The following is a 21,679-nucleotide window of genomic DNA, read 5'->3' on the forward strand; positions in this document are numbered from 1 at the left end:
TGCGGGGAGCTGGGGCCGTGCGGGGGCCGTGCAGGGCGCAGGGGCTGTGCGGGGGCCGTGCGGGGAGCAGGGGCCGTGCGGGGAGCAGGAGCCGTGCGGGGAGCTGGGGCTGTGCGGGGAGTTGGGGCTGTGCGGGGGCTGTGCGAGGAGCAGGGGCCGTGCGGAGAGAAGGGGCCGTGCGGGGAGCTGTGGCTGAGCGGGGCGCTGGGGCTGTGCGGGGAGCGGAGCTGGGGCCGTGCGGGGAGCAGGGGCCGTGCGGGGCGCTGGGGCTGTGCGGGTCTGTGCGGGGCGCTGGGGCTGTGGGGGTCTGTGCGTGGAGTTGGGGCCGTGCGGAGAGCTGGGGCTGTGCGGGGGCTGTGCGGGGAGCAGGGGCTGTGCGGGGAGCTGGGGCTGTGCGGGGGCTGTGCGGGGAGCAGGGGCTGTGCGGGGAGCTGGGGCTGTGCGGGGGCTGTGCGGGGCGCTGGGGCCGTGCGGGGCGCAGGCGGGAGCCGCCTCCCGCTGCCCGGGGCCGGGGGGGGGCAGGAAGCCGCGTCCTGGGCCCGCCCCGGCCCCGCTGACTCACGGCGCGGCGATAAGCGCGGCTCGGCCCGGCCCTGCGCGCCGCGGCCCCGGCATGTCCGGGACATGGGCGCCCCCGCCGCGCCGCTGCGCCCGGGGCTGCTCCGGGGGCTGCTGCCGCCGCTGCCACCGCTGCCGCCGCTGCCACCACTGCCGCTGCTGCCGCTGCTGCTGCTGCTGCTCCCGGCACAGGTACGGCCGCGCCGCAGCCCGCGGGTGGGAGCGGCTGCGTGGGAGCCTGACAGCGTCCGCGGGTGGGCGAGTGCGGGTGCCAGCGCGGTGCCAGCGCGGGTGACGGTGCCCGTCCGTGGGTGTGCGCGTGCCCCGCTCGTGGGGACGCGGGCGCAAGCGAGGAGGGGTCCCCTGGGCCTGAGCGGGTGGGCGCGAGCGTCCCGCGCGCGGGAGCGTGTCGGCGAGCGTCGCTGCGCTCCGCTCCACGCGTACGAGCATCCCGGTCCGCGGGCGTGAGCGGGTGTGCGGGTGGGCCCGTGGGGGTGAGCGCGTGGCGAGGCAGGCGGGAGCGTCCCGCTTGTGACAGCCTGTGAGCGCAGGGCTTGAGCGCCCGCGTCGAGCGTGGGCGCGCAGGGTCCGGCACCCAGGAGAGCGTGGTTTGCGGGGCGGAGGGGCCGTGATGTGTCTGGAGGGCCGGGGCGGTTGCGCGCGGGGTCCCACAGTCCCCCGTTAATGGTGATGGAGATCGGCGCTGCTCGCCCCGGGTGAGGGACCATGCGCGGTGCCCAGCGTGGAGGTGGTTCCCAGAAAAGCGTCGCCTGACCAGGGCTGAGAGCAGAGTCGCCTTCCCTGGGAGCCCTCGGCCCCATCCTGCCCGCTCCTGCCCACCCAGCTGCTGCCTGGCAGGGTGGAGGCCCTCGGCAGCCGGATGGCAGCTTCCACCGCCGGTGGCGTTTCAAGCAGAGAGGGCGGCGTGCCAGGGTGGTTTATGGCAGAAGTCAGTAGCACCAACACTGGGGGAGCGAGCGTGCCCTGAGCCCACGGCTGAGCTCCGGCCTCAGCGGCATCGCTGCAGACTCCAGGCTGGCGTGGTGGGAGCCTCGGGAAAGCGCGGGACTTGCAGACATCCCGTGGGAACAGCAGCCGCGCTTCTGGGCTAGGGCTGGCCAGAACGGCTGCTGGGGCAGCCGGGGCTGGGAGTGGAGGGGAGGGCGGCCGTGCCCAGGCACCCAGCGCTCCCAGTTCTGCCCATGGTGGTGTGCGGGGAGCAGGCTGGGCAGCCTGGCCTTTGTTCGAGTGCCCTGTCACCGAAAAACCAGTAGTTGCAGAAGTGGTGGAAGAAACTGCAAAGCATCGGGGGGAGGGAAGGCAGAGCCTGGGCGCACAGAGCCTGCTGTGGCTCTGACAGCTGGGAGGGCTCGGCGGTCTCGGTTCTGCTTCCCTCGCGCAGGTGGCCACACTGCAAGAGCTCCGTGTCTGCTGGCCTGGCTTGTCCTCGCAGCCGGCAGCGAGCCTGCCTGCGTGCCTGCGTGGTGCTGGAGAAACGGCGGCGGGGAGCACTTGCCCTCCTCTGCCTGCCCCACCACATCCTCTGGACAAAGCAAGAGCTGGGAAACTTGCTCTGACCTCGCTTAAAAATTAAGAAAAAGGGCAAATAATAGAACTGGGCTCGAAGCAGAGGGATGGGCATGAGGTGTGTGTGTGCTGTGTGCTCCTGGCAGGAGGTACAGCCGGAGAACAGGTGACCTAGCACCCATCGGGGCTGCTCTCTGTGTTGCTGGAGCTGGAGGAATTCCGGTGCCTCAAGGGAGAACGTGTCTCCGGGCCCCACCGTGCCGCGGCTGGTCTCTTACCACCACCAGGCTCTGCTCCGCTGCCAGGCACGTGCTCCCACGCAGGGCACCGTCTCGGCGCAGGCTGTCGGCCAGTCCCCGCTCTTTGGGCTGGCCGGGTCCCCAGGCCGGGCTCTGTGCCCGGCTCGGGCTGCAGGAGCTGGTGCGGAGCGGGCGAGGGGCAGCGAGGGGGCTGCCGGGGGGACGGCGTGCGGGGCACAAGGTCCTTCGGCCGCCCTGCACGAGTGACCGCGCCGGCAGCTTGCTCCACCGGCTTCTGCATCGCAGCCGGCGGGGAGCCCGGGCGCTGCTCTGGCTCTCTGGCATCGGGGATGGCCGCGCCGGCCCTGCCTCTCCCTGGAGCCGTTTGGGTCCCCGTGCTGTTTGCTGATCCCTGTTTGCTGACGGGGTGAGGCTGGCGTGTGTGCCAGGCTGCGGCGGCTGAGCTGGCGCTTACTGTACGGATGCCGTACACGGAAGCAGCAGCTTGTCTCCCCATTGTGAACTTGCAGCTACTCCCTCAACATCAGGGTAGCTGAAATTTATAGCTTTGAAGGCCTGGACGAGCGTTACTCGCATTTCTGGCATGAAAAGTCACCCAACTCGTTTGTTTCTGGAAGGAGCCGGTAGTTGGGCTGTTTGTGTCACCTGTAGAAAGGCACCCGGGAGTTGTGGCTGGGAACAGCCGCCCTGCAGCTCATCCCCGCCGGCAGGAAGGCTGGATCCAGGGGAGAGGAGGGGAAGGGCTGCGCCGGCCCCAGGACTGCGCCGGTGGGACGTGACCGATGCCGCAAGAGCCAGCGGCCGCGGGTGCCGCACGCTGCCGGTGGTGCCGCTCACTGCGCGCGCAGCAACCTTAGTGTCAGGGCTTAATGCCACGGATTTATAAAGCGCAGCATCTCCGAACAGCCGTTAGCAGATGCGATTCTGCAGGTGTCCTGTCCGCGTGGAGCTGGAGGAGCAAGCAGATTTAATACGCTGGTGCAAGGAAATAAATTCTTTTCCCTCCCAGTCTTGCCTCACTGGGGATGAGAAGGGACCTTGGGGCTCTTGCCCGCAGTCTGCGCCTGCAGTGTGCTGGGTGGGGGGGCTGCTGAGCTGCCTGAGGTGGCTGGGGCCACGGGGGCTCGTCCCCAAGCCTGTCCCTGCTCTCTAAGGACGGCATTTCTGTCCGTAGTGCCTCAAAGGCGGTGCTGTGACTGTCCCAGAAACACTGCTCTTCATATCCACTCTGGATGGAAACCTTCACGCAGTGAGTAAGAGCACGGGTGACATCAAGTGGACCCTGAAGGATGGTGAGTAGCGACCCGGGGGTGCTCGCTCGCAGCCTGGCTCCCTGGGCTCGTCGCTGGCCGAGGGCTGGGGATGCGTGCCCCGGCCCGGCTCTTGCTGGTCACGCTCTGGGCCACCGGTTCCTCCAGCCCCGGGGGACGCTGCCAGCTGCAGCTCCAGCCCCAGGCACGGCCGTGCACGGAAGAGAGCATCTGGGGGGGCCAGACCCCCGCGGCCGGCGGTGCCTATTCTGGGTCTGAAATGCAAATAGGCTGCAGCCCTCGGCAGGGCAGCACATGGCTGCGCTTGGTAAACACTGCCACGTTGTCCCCGCTCGCAGGGAGAGGCTGCTGACGCCTGCGTTTTGCTTTCTTTTTCAGATCCTATTCTGCAGGTGCCGGTTTATGTGGCAGAGTGAGTGTCATCCCCCCGTGGGCAGCACGCCCTTGGCAGGGCAGGCAGCCTGCGGGCTGGGCAGGAGCCTTTCCGAGGTGCACGACTGCCCTGGTGAACAACAGATTCACAGCAAGAAAGGGGAACCTCGGAGGAATGAACCTCCCAGCCCATGCCGTAGCGTCGCCTCAAACCTACCCTTTGTGCTAGCGCTTCATGCACGATGAGGAGGAATAGCGGCTCCCTGCTGCTGCATTGCAGCCTTTCTACAGACAGCCCAGAAGCTCTCGGCACCATCACGCACAGAAGTGTAGAGGAGAAATTGAGGAAAAGCCACCTGAAAGCGCAGGGGGAAGGCAGGATAGCAGCGAGCTCCCCTGGGGCAGGCAGGGCACCGAGCCAGCACGGCCGGTAGGCGCAGGGCGGCCGTACGGAGTTACGGCGCTGACCCACAGCCGGAGTTCATCTCCTACCAGATCCAGTGCTGGAGGTTTCCGGGAAAGGTCAAGCCCCTTAGTGAATCAGCCTGGAGCAAACTGCTGAAGGGGTTTCTTTAGTGCAGCTCCTCTTTAGTCCTTGGCAGTGCCCAGGGCAGGGAGCCACTCACGGTTCATCCTCCTCTCTCCTCCTTTTCCAGACCAGCATTCCTTCCAGACCCCAATGATGGCAGCCTGTATATCCTGGGAGGAAAAAACAAAGAAGGCTTGATGGTCAGTGGGGCTGTGGGGCTGCGTGCATCCCACCCGCCCACACCCCGGGGCTTCGGCGGGCTGGGGGACGGGGCAGATCTGCGGGGCAGGGCGAGCCCGGGGCCCTCGCTTGCTCCAGCTTGTCCTTGGCACCTGGAAGATGTCAGCAGAGCAGGTGTGGGGCAAATACAGCCGGGACCCTGTCCTTCCCCACCGCTCCATCCTGCTTTGGGGTCGAGCGTGAAGGCAGGCGAGGAGGAGGGGACAGTCATAGAATCATGGAATCATAGAATTGTTTAGGTTGGAAAAGACCTTTAAGATAGAATCATAGAATCATAGAATCATTTAGGTTGGAAAAGCCCTTTAAGATCACCCAGTCCAACCATTAACCTACACTACCAAGCCCACACTAAACCAGTCAAGGGCAGACCAGACTGAACCATGTCCCCAAGTGCCACCTCTGCCCGTTTTTTGAACACTTCCAGGGATGGTGACTCCACCACCTCTCTGGGCAGCCTGTTCCAATGCCTGACCACCCTTTCCGTGAAGAAATTTTTCCTAATTTCCAACCTAAACCTCCCCTGGTGCAGCTTGAGCCCATTTCCTCTCGTCCCGGGGGACCTCTCCTTCCCAGCCCGCTCCTGAAGGCAGGAAGGCTGCTGCTCGGGGAGGCGTTTCTCTGGCCCCGCATCCACGCTGCCGTCTGTGTTGCAGAAGCTCCCGTTCACCATCCCGGAGCTGGTCCAGTCCTCGCCATGCCGCAGTTCGGACGGCGTGCTCTACACTGGTATGCAGAGACCGGCCGCTCCGCCGCACCCGGGCCCCGAGGGGACGAGAGGCTGAGCGGGCACCTCCCGGGAACGCGCCCATGGAGGGCAGACAGGAGGACGCCTTGGGGACGGACAGCAGGGCTGCAGAGACTTACAGAAAAAATGTATTTTCTTTCTCAGGGAAGAAGCAGGACACCTGGTTCATCGTGGACCCCAAGTCAGGAGAGAAGCAGACCACTCTCTCGACAGAGGCCTGGGAGGGCGTGTGCCCGTCGAGTCCCCTGCTCTACATCGGCCGTACCCGTAAGCCAGCCCTGCTCCCCGTTTGCCCGGCCGGCCCCAGGAGCGGGGCGCTGGGCAGCAACCTCCTGCCCCGCTCTCGTCCCCAGAGTACGTCATCACCATGTACGACACCAAGACGCGGGAGCTGCGCTGGAATGCCACCTTCTCCGACTACTCGGCACCGCTCTGCGAGGAGTCCTACCACTACAGTGAGTGGCCGCCGTGCACGCGGGAGCCACGGGAGCCACGGGAGCCAGCTCGCCCAGCGCCCTGCTCGCAGCGGGACCCTGCCTGCGCGGGGACCCTGGGGAGACGCTGCCACGGCCGGCGTGTCTCGGCTGTGCCGATTGCCGGGGAAAGCGGCTGCTGCGCCGGCCACGGCTCTCGTGGGAGCAGAGCGCGGGCAACAGCCCACGGCCAGTGGCGGGGCTGAGGGGGGGCGGAGGGGGACAAAGCCCCGTGGCCAGCACCGCTGCATCGGCCCTCCCTCTGGCTCTGCCTAGAAATGGCACACTTCGCCTCGAGCGGGGACGGGCTGGTGGTGACGCTGGACAAGGAGAGCGGGGAGGTCCTGTGGGCACAGAACTACGGCTCGCCCGTGGTCGGCATCTACGTGTGGCACCAGGACAGCCTCCGCCGCGTCCCCCACATCAACCTGGCCATGGAGACCCTGCGCTACCTGACCTTCCGCTCGCAGGACATCCACCCCCTCAAGTGGAGCTACCAGTCCATGAAGGATTTCGCTGCCACCAAGACCCAGCTGCTGTGCGTGGTCCCCGTGCTGTGGCAGCCGGTGGCGTTTGCGTTGCCTCTGCTTGGCCGCCCTGATCCGTGACGGATGGAAGGCTGATGCTTGTCCCTGCCTTGCAGGCCAGCGCTCTATGTGGGGAAGTACGAGGCCAGCTTCTACGCCTTGACCTCCCTGGTCCACGGCAGCGTGGCTCTGGTGGTGAGTGTCCCCGCTGGCCCCTTTCGGGGTGAGCCGCGGCGGGTGCGCGCCCCGGCTGCCTGGTGCTCCACGAGCTGTCGGACCCCCAGCCGCAGGGCATCACGCTGGCCAGGATCGACGGCCCCACCACGGACGACGTGACCATGAGAGAGTCGGGGGAGTGCGAGATCACGCCCAGCACCGATGTCAAGTACCCGCAGGGCAGCATCACCTCGCTCCACAACCAGTGGCTCCTAATAGGTGCGGACCCGCAAGGGGCACAGGCTCTCCTGTGTGCTCGCTCCCGGAGGGTGCCCCGGGAGGGCCAGCCCGAGCTGCCGGTGTGTTTTGGGCTGGCAGCCCAACCTGCTTTGCTCAGGGGGGCAAATGGGACCAAGGCTGTGACTGGCCCTCGGGGACTACGGTGACTCTGGCTTGGGGCTGGTTGCAGCCCCTCCTTGTCCCCTCCCCAGGGGGTGGGCAGGGACCCTCTGAAGCGGGGCCCACGCTGACCCGTGCTGGTGGGTGTGCACCGAGCCCTGCACGCGGACGCGGGGTTGATTAGCCTGCTCCGTGATTGCTGTCACAGGTGCGATGGCAGGAGAGGCCACGCTGCACTGGCGTGTTTGGAAATCGGGGTGGTGTCTGGAGGTGATGGCAGGGGAGGCAGAGAGCAGCGGGGTCAGGTCCTCGCCGCGTGCTGAGAGCAGGGGACCTTGCCCTCTGCCTTTCCTCGCCGGCTGCTGCTGCGCCAGGTCCCCGTCCCCGGGGACGGAGCCAGCAGTTTGTAGCTGTGATGTTTTTTGTGCCTCCCATGAGAAGCGGCACCCCTTCTCCAGGAGAGCCGGAGCTGTTTGGCAAGCCTGTGCCGGCGCTGCGGAGATGAGGGACTGAAGCTGTGACCAGAGACGGGCTGACGCTTGCCTCTCTTCCCCTCCCACCGCAGGGCACCACGAGCTGCCTCCTGTGGTCCACACTACGATGCTACGAGCCTTCCCGGAGAACCTGAGGAAGACAACGGAAACCATCATCCCCAGGGCTCCTCCTGGCAGGACCATGTTCAACGACGTGAGTGGCAGAGCTCTGCTGGGTCCCAGCTCTGTGCTGGGGGGAACCTTGGGCAGTGCTGGGTCGCTGGAGGGGCTGGGTGGTGGGTCCCCAGCGCGGGGTGGCACGACGAGGGGGGTCCTGCACGCAGGGCTGTAGCGGGGAGGGCGTCCCAAACCTGAGTGCCCAGCGGTCCGTCCCTCCGGTGTCACCCAGCCCCGGGCGTGTGTTGCAGTTTCTGGCCCTGAGCAGCCCGGAGGAGCCGGCTGTCCGCAGCGAGGGGCAGTTCCAGCCGGACCCCGCGCCGAGGGAGCAGGTGGAGGTGTACCCCGAGGCCGGCACCTGGGACCTGGTGATGGCTGGCGTCGGCACGGCCCTGCTGGGCGGGGGAGCCCTGTTGCTGCTGCTCACGGTGAGTGGTGGCCGGTGGCAGAGCCCGCCTGCCGCAGACATGCCGCTTCCGAAGGGCCGGGGACTCCCTTCTTAATTGTCCTCATGGTGCAAGCAGCGGTGGCATGGCTGCGATGAGCCGTGCAGCTCCCGTGCTGCCTTGTACGCACTCGTGGGAACGAGCCAACGTGGTGCACAGCGTTCTGCCGGCTGGGCAAGGGACAGACGGAGCGCACGCTGCCCGTGCCAAGCCCTGCCGATGCCCTGGCTCTGCTCTGGGCGCAGGAGCTGAGCGCTCCCGTGGTTTGTGTTCCAGAAACTGCAGAAGCAGCATGCGGTGCAGCAGGAGCAACTGGAGAAGCAGATTCAGCTCCTGCAGCAGCAGCAGGAGATGCTGCTCCCAGGCCAGGTCTCCAGGGAGGGTGTCCCTGCAGAGCCCGGGGAGCCGGGGCTGAGCCAGGGAAGCACGTTGCAGCTCTCGCAGAGCTCCAGCCCCTCGGCCCGCCTGAAGGACCTGGCTAATGGGATGGTCAGCCCGGATCCAGCTGTCCCGGCAGCTGCTGAAGGTGTGTGCAGGTGGGAACGGGCAAGGTGCGAGGAGCAATCTGTCCGTAGGTGTTGTCACCCAAAGCAGGAGCAGAGATGCCCCATAGATGAGGGGGCTGCACCCCAGCCGACAGGGGAGGAGATGCAAAACCTGCTGCTGGATAAGCATGGGCTACAAAAGCAATTGCAAGAGTAGTAGGGCCCAGAGAGTGGCCAGGTGGTTAAAGAACTGCATGTCCTTTGTATAGGGCTCATAGGTTGAAGGATGGCTGCCTTCCTCTGCAGGTGCAGAACCAGACGTGATTGTAGTTGGGAAAGTTTCATTTAACCCCAAGGACGTGCTGGGCCACGGAGCTGGAGGAACCTTTGTCTTCAGGTGGGTGGTACCCGGGTGCCTGCCCTCATTCCGCTCTCATTCTCCTGGGAGCCACAAGCACAGCGCCAAGGCAGCTCCTTCCCTGGCTGCTGGGTTGGGGGCTTTTGAGAAAGGGTTGCCACCCTCCCCTTCTCATGGTCCTCATCCAACCCATCTGGAGAGCTGCTAATGGCCGTCGGTAGCCAGGTACCGGTACGCAGGGCAGGTCTCCACCTCGCACCAGCGCCCTGTGCTCCCCTTCCCCTCCTGCCTGCGCCAGGCTGTCAGGCAGCTGGGCTGTGCCTGCTCCAGGCAGCTCTCGGCAGCGGCAGGTCCGGTCCCTCGCAAGGTTCCCCTGGCTCTGGCTGAGGCCCTTTCCCCAGCACTAAACACAGCATAAAGCGAGGGGGGTTATTTTCCTACAAAAAGGGGAACCTGAACCCCCAGTTCCCAGCTCGCTGCAGAGGTTTCTGCGGGTCCATGGCTTTGACAAGTCTTTGGGAGTCACTCCAAGGTGACCCATGCTGAGGACCCCGAGGGGCGAGCTTCCAGCATCGGCCGGAGCCTGGCCGGGCTGTGCATCTGCAGCGCGGGGCTCTGCTCTGGCTGGGGAGGGCCGTGCGTGGACACGGCATCGCCTCTCCGCGCAGGGGACAGTTCGATGGCCGGAACGTGGCCGTGAAGCGCCTGCTGCCCGAGTGTTTCCATCTCGTGGACCGCGAGGTCCAGCTGCTCCGGGAGTCGGATGAGCACCCTCACGTCGTCCGCTATTTCTGCACCGAGAAGGACAAGCAGTTCCACTACATCGCCATCGAGCTCTGCTCCGCCACGCTGCAGGAGGTGAGCCCACAGCCCTCTCCCTGCCCTGTCCTGGGGACACTGGGCTGGCTGCATGGGGCTGCTGCTGGGGGGCTGTCCGTCGACCCTGGCTGTCCCCATCCCCGTGTCCGCAGGTTGGTCCCCAGGGACACGCGTCTGGTTTTGGCTGTGCTGTTAGGGAGGTCCTGCAGTGCTCCCGTGGGAGCAGCGTGCTGTGCGTGCCCGAGGGCAGGGTTGGCACCCAGCAGCTCCGGGGTTTGGAGCCTTCTTTGGGGCTCCTGCCTGGCCTCGGGCGTACAGCCCTGCTCCGAACCTGCTTCCCAGCAGTCAGAGGGAACAGGGGTCGGATCGGGCATGGGCAGGCTGCAAGCTGCTTTGGAGAAGCAGAGCAGCCAGCAGCAGCACTGCTCCCGTGTCCGTCAAGCCCCTGCCTGTGTTCTCCTGCCGATTCGCCCTCTCGGGAGGGAGCAGGGGGGGGTCGGAGCTTCCGCATCGGTCGGGGCAGTTGTTCACGTGCTGGGAAGAGACTCGTCATGGGGGACGAGCAGCGTCCTTTTACTGCTCCATAAAGCGGGAGTGCTGCGGAAGCTGCGGAGGTCCAAGGACACAAGCGAGGGCAGTTTGCTGCAGAGGGAATAGCTGCCAGCTGGTAGACCTGCAAATGGCAAGCCTTGGGCACAAATGGCCTGCGCATGGGCTTGTCCCCTTCCACCTCTGTCAGCCCAGTGAGAAGTCTCTCTCCCAGCAAGCCTTGCCTTGGTTGCCCCGGTAAATCAGGCCTCAGTTCATCTCTTGCTGCTTCTGTGTTGTTCCAGTACGTGGAGAGCCCCAGCTTCGATCGTCGCAGCCTGGACCCGGTGTCTCTGCTGCAGCAGACCATGTCCGGGCTGGCCCACCTCCACTCCCTCAGCATCGGTAAGAGGGCAGCGCCCCGAGGCCGCGCACGGGCAGCGTGTCCTGCCTTGGTCCCGTCCTCAGCCGAGGCTGCGGGGTTCGGTCAGCAGCTGTCGGCGTCGGCAGCGTGCGGGGCGGCAGGCAGAGCCCTTTTCTGCTTCAGCCCTGCCGCCGCGTTGGCAGGTGACGCTGCACGCTCTGTCTTCCAGTCCATCGTGACCTGAAGCCCTGTAACATCCTCATCTCCGTCCCAAATCGCCACGGGCAGATCCGAGCCGTCATCTCCGACTTCGGCCTCTGCAAGAAGCTTCGGGGGGGACGACAGAGCTTCAGCCTCCGCTCCGGCATCCCTGGCACCGAGGGCTGGATCGCGCCCGAGGTGCTGCAGGAGGCCCCGAAGGAGAATCCCGTCAGTGAGCTGTGGATGCCTCCCCTCGCCTAGGGGCCTCCTCGGGCCCGTCGTGGCAGAGCCCCCCGTGCTGGCAGCGGCCTTGCAGCATGCTGCTGAGATGCGCAATTAAGGCAAAAGCTCCGAGAACCCAAGCCAGCCCAGATGCAGCGCAGCGGTGCTCCGCGCCAGGACTGCCCTAGTCAGCGGCTGCCCCTGGTCCTCTGCCCTGGCAGGGACGGTGCCCGGCTGTGCTCAGCACAGGGTGTCTCATCTGGCTGCAGTCCTTGGAAATTCGGGGGGGGGAGGTCGGAGGGGGCCGTAGCTCGCTGCGAAGGTTACACTTCTGCTCGTCTGTTTAGCACAGGGAATCCTGTTCCTGCCAGAAGCCGGTTGCCATGGTCCCTGGCAGGGCACGTGCTGGTGCTGGCAGCGTGCGCCACGTAACCCCGTCCTGGGGTCAGTCTGCACAGCTGGGTGAGACCGGCAGCTCTGGCGTGAAGCCCTGACTTCTGTCTGTGCCTCCAAAAAGCTCTTCCCTGACAAGGACCCGATGCGATGGCTGCTTCGCTGACTCCACAAAGCAGAGCAGGCAGGAGCCCTGGTGTGATGCATTTTCCAGCAGCTCCGTAGCAAATGACCAAGCGTTGACATAAAAGAATGGAAAAGTGGGGAGGCAAAAGCTTTCCTTGCCTTTTACTGCGAGGGTCTCATTTTCCCCTCTGTATTTTGCAGACGTGCGCTGTGGACATCTTCTCAGCCGGCTGCATCTTCTACTATGTGGTGTCAGGAGGGCAGCACCCGTTTGGGGACAGCTTGCGGCGACAGGCCAACATCTTGTCGGGCTCTTACCAGCTGAGCTGCCTGCAGGAAGAAGCTCACGGTGAGACCCTTCCCCACCGCACGTCCCTGCGGGGAAGCCCTGAGCCGAGGGGCGCAGCTCCCGGTCCTTCTCGGGGAGGCTAGTTCTCCTTTGCGTTGTTTCGCTTACCAGACAAGCTTGTTGCACGAGATCTGATTGCGGCAATGATCAGCCCTGAGCCCCAGTGCCGGCCCTCGGCCCCCGTGGTCCTTGTGCACCCCTTTTTCTGGAGTCGGGAGAAGCAGCTGCAGTTCTTCCAGGTGAGCATGCACCATCCTGCCGGGCAGTGAACACAGGTGTGCGCTGAGGAACAAGCGCTGAAACAGCCGTACGTAGGTCAGCATGCTCACTTTGAGCTACTTTTGCAAGGGGTTGGGGGGGTCCCTGAGTTTGGGGTCAGGGCCAAACCCACTTGGTCCCCCCTTGGTGCTGGACGGGGCGGTGTGGGGCAAGGGCAGCACCATACCCACCCCGACCCCGCTCTGGGGCATGCAGGAGGTCAGCGACCGCATCGAGAAGGAGCCTTTGGAGGGGCCCATCGTCTCAGCCCTGGAGGCGGGGGGGGCGGGCGGTGGTGAGGACCAACTGGAGGATGCACATCTCCCTCCCGCTGCAGACAGGTGAGCGCGCGGGGCCAGGCTCGCCGCCGCAGCCCGAGCTGGCTGCCGCCTTTTATGCGGAATCGGGCAGGGAATGGGGTTCCGGGTCGGGTGCACTTTACCGGGCATGAGGCACCTGCTCGTGCCCAGGAGCCAAAATAACAGCGGGTAACCGTGCCAGCCCTTTCTTGGGAGAGCAGAGCAGCGCAGTGCCCGGGTTTGCCGCAGGCTGCGGTGCTCGCCGTGCGTGCTCTGGGGCGGCACTGGCAGTGCCAAGGGCTGTGGCAGCCCCGTACCCCTCGCCCCGGCTGCGTCCCGCCTTGCACAGCATCTCTCCTGCTCTCCCCAGACCTGAGGAAGTTCCGCACCTACAAGGGGGCCTCAGTGCGTGACCTCCTGCGGGCCATGAGGAACAAGGTACGGCCCCCCCCCGCTCCCCTGCACCCCTGGCTGCCCACCCCCCCCCGCTCACCTCACCCTCTCTCCTGCAGAAGCATCACTACCACGAGCTGCCGGCCGACGTCCGGGCAGCCCTGGGCTCCGTCCCCGATGGCTTTGTGCAGTACTTCACCTCCCGCTTCCCCCGGCTGCTGCTGCACACGCACGGGGCCATGAAGGTCTGCGCCCACGAGCGGCTCTTCCACTCCTACTACTGCCAGGGGCCGGGAGGCGACGGCAAGTGAGCGGGGACGCACGCCAGGACGGCACCCATGGCGCCAGGCTGCTGCAGCCATTCCTCTGTGCCCTGCCCGTACCCGCAGCCCTGTCTTGCAGCAGCTGGGAGCAGCCCCGGGGGTCCCAGCATCCTTCTCCCCCTCCCCAGGGCGAGGTGGGGCCGCAGGACCAGCTGCTCGCCCAGCGCACACGCGGGTCACAAGCAGCACGGTCCAGAAGAGGCGAGCAGAGGGTGGCACCGGGCTCTCGCCTGGGGTCTCCTGAGCCCGAGCGGGACCCTCTGGGTGCCCACCTTTGCAAAGGCTTACAGTCAGACCCAGTGGCCTGAGGGCATTTGTGTCAGAGAGCAAAGAAATCTCTGCAGCAGACATGGTCTTTGAGAAGACAGAAGAAAGATGCGTGTTGGGTTTTCCTGAGGGCAGCCGGCAGAGCGATGCAGCCATGCTGGTGCCAGCTCCCAGCGCTACGTTCACCAGGGATCGGTGCGCTTTGTCCTCCCATGCCTGGGAAAGCTGCTCTTTGAGTGTGTGTCCAACACGGCTGCGACCAGGACTGATACACCAGCCTCGACACTGGAGACGATCGGGGCTGAGGCGCAGCGGGTCAGCTTTTAGCAGCCGCCGCAGGGCTTGGACCTGCTATTTGCATCAGGGCTGCTGAGGGCAAGGTGCCCCAGCCCCGGAGGGAGGCATGCGGCCTCCAGCACAATCCCAGTAATGAAGTTTTTAATCTCAGCTGGGCTGAGAAAAAGGTTTTCCCCCTTTTGGCCAGCAGCAGCCAGTTGTTACGCCAGGCCACAGCCCCACACGTCAGTCCTGTGCCCAGGAGCCAGGAGCAGCTCACCCAGGAGCACAGCTGGCAGTTGTCTGGGACACAAAGGCAGGGAAACCCCTTCTCCCTTGGGATCCCTTCCCTCTGACCACAGCCTCTCCCACTGCCCCAGGGCAGGCGTCCCACGGGTGTTCTGTTTTACAGCATCCCCACGGGTGCATGTCTCGTACCAGCCAGCCTCCGAGCACAGCACCCACTGCGTCCGTGAGCAGCCTGGGAGCCCCTGGCAAGGCTTCCTCTCTGGCACAGCAATGATTTTGTACAGTCCGATTCCTCTCCGGGGTGTGGGATTTTGTTACACAGGTAACAAGGGGTTTATATCTGGGTTTGTTTTCAAAATAATGTATGGCCTAGAGCATTTTATACAAAATGTTATAAAAAAATAAAAACTAAAAAGCTTGTCCTGCTTAAAAAGAAACTGGCCTGAGAGCACCCGTAGGTGCTGGCAGTCGGCAGTGGTGGGAGAAAGCCCAGTGTAGCTGACTGGGCTCCTGCTGGAGTCTGCTACAGTAGATGACTTTTCCCAATTCTATAGTCACAGTTTTGAGCATCTTTCATGTCATGAAGAGAGCCAATCAAATGGAAACGAGAAGGTAGGGCTGTTAGTCTCCAGGTTCGAGCACAGCTCCTGTCATACCCCCCAGTCTCCTCCTCTCCTGCCGCACAGCTGGGGAGATCTGCACAAGCAAGCAGACAGCACAAGCTTGGAGGGGAAGCCAGGGGCAAGGCGCTGCTCCCTCCCTCACAGCAAGCACAAGGGAACCACGAGAGGCTGGACGCTGCGGCGAACAATCTTTAATCAAGTTATGCAATATACAAAAGTTTAGGTTTCATGTAGATTAATTTCAGTATTAAAAGGCTGATTGCTCAGTCTCACCCTAAGGCATGTTAAATACCTTACCTGAATTTCTACAAGAGGAAACAAAAGCCTAGGGCATCAGCACAGACATGTACAAATAACTTACATGATAGTTCTGCTCTCCCTGTGCTTTGTTCTCTCAAGAGAAGGCCCAGGAGCCTCAAACAAGAGGGTTGGGTTTTGAGTCAGGCTTTTGGCTTTGGGAAGTTACAAAAAAAAAAAAAAAAAGACTAGGTGGGCAATTAAAAAATAAACTTTCTAATAGGAGTGGGGAGCAAGAAACCTTTGGGTAGCAGTCAGAGTGAACAACGCCATTCCCACAGCATCAGGGGCTTCCTCGTGCCAACTAGGCTGTACCCTGGAGCGGGAGCCCCGCTACGTGATGGGAGGCTACAGCGCGAGCAGGGATGCTACTAAACCTCCCCAGCCACGGCTGGGACAGTTGGCACAGATGTTGAGTCCATCGAGAACAAGGTCTAAGCAGAGGGTTTCACACGGGCTGAGCCAGACTTTGAACTGAGGAGCTTCTCCACCATGGTGCGAGCATAGCGGAGCCGGCTGGCCAGCTCCTTGCAGCATCCGTGTTCCTCAATGAGGCTCAGCTTGTACGTGCGGAAGTCCCGTTTCTCATCTATGTACGTGACAGCAGCCATGAGAGGGCACAAGATGACTTTGGTGTGGTCCTGTGGGGAGAGAACACACTGTCACCCCGAGCACTCTGCTCCTCGGGGACTGCGTTTGCTCAGGATGAACCATCTCTAAAGCAGTCGGGGCACCCCAGCTGCACCCAGAAGCACGCTGACAAAGCGCCATGCTGCAGCATTCGTTCATAGATTGCAGCAGAGGGCAACAAATCGAGCTGGCCAGCCAGCTCAGGACCACTGCACCTAAGACTGTGCAGCAGTCTTCCTCCTGCTAAAGGACACAGCCCTGTCACAAGGCAGGAGTGTCTGGGTGGCTTACGCACCAGCAAGGAGCCTCCCAGCGCTCGGTTCTCTGGGCAATGTTTTGGCTCAGGTTTATACCCTCCTGCTGGCTCGCCTACAACCCTGGAAAACACAGAGCAGCAGCCTCACCTGGAAGAAGTTGATCTGCACAGTGCCGTTGCTGAGGTGCAGGATGATGGCGCTGCGGGTCCGGAACCACGTGCAGAGGTAGGGCAAACGGGCCAGCTCGTCTCCTTCCCGCGGCGTGATGTTAGCACCCGCCTTCAGCAAGTGCTCGCTCATATAGTTCCGGAAGTATTTCAATAGTGTTATCTGCAGACAGGAAAGGCTGTGAGCAGATGGGCTGAGGATGACCCCTGCTAGCTGGGGAGGGCAGGGGCTGCCCTCCCCGTCCCAGAGCCTCCTTACATCTTTCAGAGCTTGAGGTGTCACTGCACAAACTCGTGCAAATTCTCATACTCAAAAGTTAACTCGGTCTGTGATACCTGAGACTCACTTTGCTGAACACTTTGGTACATGCAAGTCTTGTGAGCACTTAATTCTGTGAAGCTGCTCGTAAGTGAGCCTCAGATAGCAACTAGAAATAGATAGAGCTGCTGCCATCTGTCCTTGGGGCCATGTTTTACCAGCTAAGAGGAAGCCTGCAGAATACCAGTGACCCTTAGTTACAGATGATTCTCGCTGGGACTCACCTTGCCAACAAAACCCAACAGGGCTGGCAGAAGTCTCACCAGGAGCAGCCACCCCCCCACCGAGGGCTCCTGTCCCCAGGACTGACCTTCTTGTTCAAGGCAGAGGGGTAGGATCTCACAGTGAAATAGGACTCGGTGCCGTTTTGCTCGATGTACTGCAAGCTATCCCCATCGTTGTACATAATAAGACGAGTGGAGTCGTTGAAGAGCACTCCAACGCTGTTGTCACACAGCTGGTAACCTAGTTCAGAAGGGAGCCCATTAGGCCTTCAGATACGTGGGAGCACCAGTTGCGTGAAATACAAAGGCAGAAGGTTGCAGCATCTAGGGGTTCCCTGACAGCCACCCCACCAAGTCCAAAGATTCTCCTCTTTGCGGAGGTCTGGGTGGCACCCTTCCTCCTCTGGATTTGTCATCCTCCCTTGTTGCATCACCTGCTGCAGAAGCAACTGCAGCTGCCACAGCGGGTACACGTGCTCGCTGCGGAGCGAGGCCAGCCATCTCAAGCAGCAGGTCACCATTTTCCACCTTAAAGTGGCCAGGGGTGATGGTCAGTGACCACTACTCTGGATTCACTGGGTATTTGGTAATGTTCCCGGTGGTGGTCTTGGACACACACACCGGAATACCGCGATTCAAGAGCCAGACCTACACAATGCCCAAATCAAAGCTTCCCCCAGCCTCTTCAGAAACTAGAAAAGGCTGAAGTACTGGCCCCATATTATTTACCTAGACCATATTTATCCGAGTAGTCCACCCATTTGCTAACCCAGAAGATGGGAATGCAGGCTGGGTCTTCGGCTTCTTCTGCAAAGAGGAAAGGAGTTTGTCAGAAGACATTTCACGGCATCCTGTGCACCCCAGCAAGCAAACAAGGCCAAAAGGAAGGCAAGTAGCTACTATATCGCTTCTCAGCCTTCCAGTCTGAAATTGAGGTCAGCTGGTCTCTCACTTAGACAACAGCATCAGAATGACAGAGAAGCAAGTTATCCAGGAAGGCCAGTGCCTGTGGGATGGTCCCCAGACTCACCTTGTCTCACTGCCACTCTCTCGGAGGGCTTGGCCGAGTTTACGGCAGTCAGCTGCTGTAACATGTCTGCTAAGTGACAGTCGACAGCATCTCCCAGCTCCCGCAGCCCGGCTACGTCTTCCTTTTCCGGCAAGTTCTCTAGTGCAGGGCTGTCTGGTCCTGGGCCAGGAAAGAGAAGAGTAGACGCATGACCAGGGAGCAGGTTTCTAAAGGCACTAGATTTACATTCTACCTTAGCTATAAGAAACACATGGTATACCATATAGCTAAAGCTAGCGCTGGCACTCCCTCCCTGCTTTAGTTCTGGGCAAAGAGCGAGGAGACCCCTCTCTCGCTCACAAAATGCTCCAGGTTTTCGTAAGAATTGGGAGAAGAGGTGAGGGAGTGCCACATTCCCCACTGAGGGTTCTGGATGTTGCTGGAGGCCAGGCAGGCTCTCACCCAGCACTGCAGTCCAGCCTCACCTCGACACTTGCGCCTACCTTTGTTGAGTGCAGTCAGTGGCTTTCGCCCGTTCAGTTCAAGTCCACTGGGAGCAATTGAAAATCTAGGTGCAACGGTGAGGCAGCTGGTGGGCAAGCGGCTGGGGATGTATCCCGACGTGAAGAACTCGTCATTCAGCAACTCGTCGATAGTTGGGCGCGTGGCAGGGTCAGACCTCAGCATCTTCTGGATGAGGTTAGCAGCTACGGGGTTGATGTGCTAAGAGGAGACAGGCAGAGTTTAGAGACAAGGGTCAGGGGACAACATGTGCTAGCAGCAAACGCATTGGATGTACAACCCGGGGGAAGTTCTGCTTGGAGCAGAGCTCCTGTGCTGCATCAGGCAAGCAGGATGAAAGCCTGGGGACAAGGAATTGGGCAGGCACAGAGAGCTACCTCCTAACAGCATGCAAAGCCTAAAGTCAACTGACTTAGCAAGACCGAATCAGCAGCAGCAGGATGAGCTGGGGGCCCAGACCTCACAGACTCGAGCACATCCATCTAACCCCATGTGCCAACCGCCCAGCTCAGACTTTTGCTGGATTACAGGGGTGGGGGAAGCTGCTGGCTCCCGAAGAGGAAGCTGGCCTACAGGTTCACTCCACCATGGACCAAAACATCCCCTTCCCTAGCACTCGGCAATAAGAGCTGTTTCAGTGTTATGTGAGAGCCCAGAGACACCACAGACCAAAACATCCCCTTCCTAGCACCCGGCAATAAAAGTGATTTCAGCATTACGTGAGAGCCCATTAAGTGCAGAGACAGGATGGTGCAGCAGAAGGCTGACCGGGAACTGCTGCGAGGTGAATGAATCCAGCCATGGGAAGTGCCATACCTTGGGAATAGTATACTCGTTCTTCTTGATTCGGATGTATGTTTCTTTTAGACAAGAGGTTTCAAAAGGCGGTTTCCCCACCAGCAGAGTGTACCTGCGCGTTTACAGACAAAATGGTGTCAGTTTTGCAAGAGACTCTGGGACTTGTGTGCAGGAGTGCCCCTGTCCTAAGCACACCCTGGGACTTTCCTGGCAGAGGGAACGCACTCGGCATTGGACATGCTGTAGCACAGACAGCTATGTGTACTGTGCCTGGTTCCTGGCCCTGAAAAGGGAAGCTGGGATCTAGTAGCCTCTGGGGAAAGCTCCAGTTAGGAAGTGTGAGCTTTTGGGAAATGCCTCGAGACAGCCATGCTGCACAGCATATCAGCCTGCAGATGCACCAGAGTGTGTGGAGCACGGGGGAGGCTGCGTGCTGGCTGGCAGTGGGCTCAGCCAGGGCCGGGGCTCTGGAGACAGCACGCCCAAAGCCCTGGCTCACACCAAAACCCAGAGGGTCCAACGAGACCTGGACCACAGGGACGGCCCAGCCCGCGGCACGGCCGCACAGAGGCATTTTGACTCACATGATGCAGCCGATGGACCAGATGTCCACCTCAAAGCTGTGCCCCTTCTTGCCCAGCACCTCCGGGGCAATGTAGTTGGGGGTCCCGCACAGGGTCTTCTTGCGCTCGCCGTCGTACTCCACTTTGGTGGCCAGGCCAAAGTCACCTGGGAGAGATGGGGTATGACCGGAGATGCCCCGGGTGGCTGGTCCCCAGGGCTGGGGTCCCTGCCGTGGGGCAGCTATAGGGGGCTGGCAGGGCATCGCGTCACGGGCACCTACCGATCTTCACCTCCATGTCGTCGCTGAGGAAGAGGTTGCCCAGCTTGAGGTCGCGGTGAATGACGCGGTGGCTGTGCAGGTACTGGCAGCCCAGGATGGTCTGGCGCAGGTAGTACCGCACCTCGGGCTCGCTCAGCGCCTTCCGCCGCTTGTGCAGCTCCAGCAGCGACTGCGGGGCACGGTCAGCACGGGTGACACCGACACCCCCCCCCCACCTCAAACCGGCGGGTCCCGCTGCCCCCCCCCCCGCCCCCCGGCCCCTCACCCTGCGGCGGCAGAGCTCCAGCACCACGTAGACGAAGTCGGCGTCCTCGAAGAAGCCCTGGAAGCCGACGACGTGGCGGTGGGCCAGGCTGCGGTGGATGGCGATCTCCATGGACATCTTCTCCTTCTGGTGCGGCTTCACCAGCAGCGACTTGGGCACCACCTTGCCCGCGAACACCTCCCGGCTCTCCGCCTCCGCCAGCTCGTAGCACCGGGCGAAGCCGCCCTTCCCCAGGAACCGCCCGCGCACGAAGCTGCGCCGGGTCCGCGGGTCCACCAGCACCTTCGGCACCTCCTTCCCGCCCGCCGCCGCCGCCGCCGCGCTGCCCGCCCGGGCCGGCTCCGCCAGAGCCGCCGGCCGCGCCACCTTCCCGCCCGCCGCGCTCATGGTGCGCCGGGGCCGCCGCGGGTGCTGGGGGAGCGGGAGCTGCGCCGGGCCGAGGCCGGGGAGGCAGAGGGGGAGGCGGGGGCGGGCAGGGCCGCGGGCAGGGGCGGGCGGGCGCTGCCCGATTCAAACGCGGCCCCGGAGCGTTACGCGCCCGCGGCCGCTCCCCATTGGCTGAGAGGATTTAAAATCCACGCCGCCCGCCGCGGGGCACCATGGGAGCGCCCCCCCCCCCCCCCCGCTTCCCTTAAAGAGACAGGCGCCGCGCCGCGCCCCCACGCGAGACGGGGCGGAGGCGCAACGGGGAGCGGCGCGGCGCGTGCTCCGGCGGCCGTTGGCGGCCGCCACGCGCGGAACGGCCCGGCGCGGCGCTCGCTCCGCGGGACACGCGTGGGGCCCACGGCCGGGCGCCATGGCCGGGGTCCCCGTTTCCCCCAGCGTTTCCATGGAACGGTGGCGCGGCGTCCCCGCGGCGGCGCACGGCACGCGGGCAGAACGCAGTTCCACGTTTACCCCAGAATCCGGCCCTTTAGCTGATTTTTCTTCCGTACAACCCCACCCGCTCCCGGCCCCCCTCGGTCACCCAGGGTGATGTTTTGGCCCGACCGCCCCCAACGACCTTTCCGCTCCCTTTCCCACTCGCCCCACGGACACGCTGCCCAGCGAGCCGACGCCGGCAGCGGAGCGCCCCGGCCGCCTAACGCCGCTTGCCCAGAGAAGGAACTCCACCGCGCGCTCTCGCCCCTGCGCCTGACCCCGTGCCTGCGGGGGGTGAACGCCAGGCAAAAATAACCAAGAAAAAGCACAAAAATGGGCCACGGCACCTCAGCCCACGGGCCTGCCTCCTCCCTCCAGGCTCACGCGGTCCCACCCTGCCGAAACCGGGATGGGGACGGTGACTTGACCTCCTACAGCCCCCATCGCCGAAAGCCGCGTCCTTCAGCCCTGGCTAACAAAGACAAGGTGGTCCCAGCCTGCGGTTTCCGTGCTTTTGCTATGCGCTGGAGCTGCGGCTACCGCAGGTGACGCCCAGCTCGCCTTTAACCGTCGGCACAAGCCATCGGCGGCTCCAGGCCGGCCTGGAGAGTCCGGCGTGCCAGACCGAGCCGCGAGCCCTGTGGAACCCAGCAGCCAACAGTGAAGCTGTTATTCTCCCAGCGAAGCCGGATCATCTCGGGGAATCCTGCTCCACGCAAAGCGGACGCGGCCTCCGCTCAGCGCGTGGCTTCGTTACCCTCCCACACAGCCCCTCACAAGCAGCAGATCTTCGCCACTCC

At 63.1% G+C, this 21,679-nt stretch overlaps 2 protein-coding genes across 2 annotated transcripts; one reads left to right on the forward strand and one right to left on the reverse strand.

Moving 5' to 3' along the window:
* The first annotated feature begins 624 nt into the window (after window positions 1–624).
* On the forward strand, window positions 625–13,259 carry ERN2 (endoplasmic reticulum to nucleus signaling 2). Its single transcript, XM_075718203.1, is given in 23 exon segments — window positions 625–750; window positions 3,520–3,637; window positions 3,995–4,028; window positions 4,645–4,717; window positions 5,411–5,483; window positions 5,647–5,769; window positions 5,856–5,957; window positions 6,252–6,513; window positions 6,619–6,697; window positions 6,787–6,937; window positions 7,623–7,744; window positions 7,959–8,135; window positions 8,430–8,679; window positions 8,945–9,035; window positions 9,665–9,854; window positions 10,649–10,748; window positions 10,937–11,136; window positions 11,851–11,998; window positions 12,110–12,237; window positions 12,473–12,535; window positions 12,537–12,597; window positions 12,926–12,993; window positions 13,068–13,259. Coding segments are annotated over 23 exon segments (2,931 nt in total).
* Window positions 13,260–14,954: 1,695 nt separating this feature from the next.
* On the reverse strand, window positions 14,955–20,405 carry PLK1 (polo like kinase 1). The gene is made up of 10 exons (XM_075718750.1): window positions 20,019–20,405; window positions 19,754–19,922; window positions 19,494–19,638; window positions 18,928–19,021; window positions 18,083–18,312; window positions 17,611–17,759; window positions 17,310–17,387; window positions 16,667–16,821; window positions 16,018–16,200; window positions 14,955–15,624 (listed from the first exon to the last, which is right to left on the reverse strand). Exons 1-10 carry the CDS (start codon window positions 20,403–20,405, stop codon window positions 15,418–15,420), a joined length of 1,797 nt encoding a protein of 598 aa, XP_075574865.1. The 3' UTR covers window positions 14,955–15,417.
* Window positions 20,406–21,679: the final 1,274 nt, after the last annotated feature.

Source organism: Pelecanus crispus, chromosome 11, assembly GCF_030463565.1.
Source record: "Pelecanus crispus isolate bPelCri1 chromosome 11, bPelCri1.pri, whole genome shotgun sequence".
NCBI classification, from domain to species: Eukaryota; Metazoa; Chordata; class Aves; order Pelecaniformes; family Pelecanidae; genus Pelecanus; species Pelecanus crispus.

What these genes read in the sequence shown, in the direction of transcription:
- PLK1 (XM_075718750.1), bottom strand. Translation starts at nt 20,405, where the DNA reads ATGAGCGCGGCGGGCGGGAAGGTGGCGCGGCCGGCGGCTCTGGCGGAG. An exon ending in CGACATGGAGGTGAAGATCG is followed by an intron (nt 19,639 to 19,753) that starts GTAGGTGCCCGT and finishes CATCTCTCCCAG; the next exon opens with GTGACTTTGGCCTGGCCACC. An exon ending in TGCAGATCAACTTCTTCCAG is followed by an intron (nt 15,625 to 16,017) that starts GTGAGGCTGCTG and finishes CTCTCCCCACAG; the next exon opens with GACCACACCAAAGTCATCTT.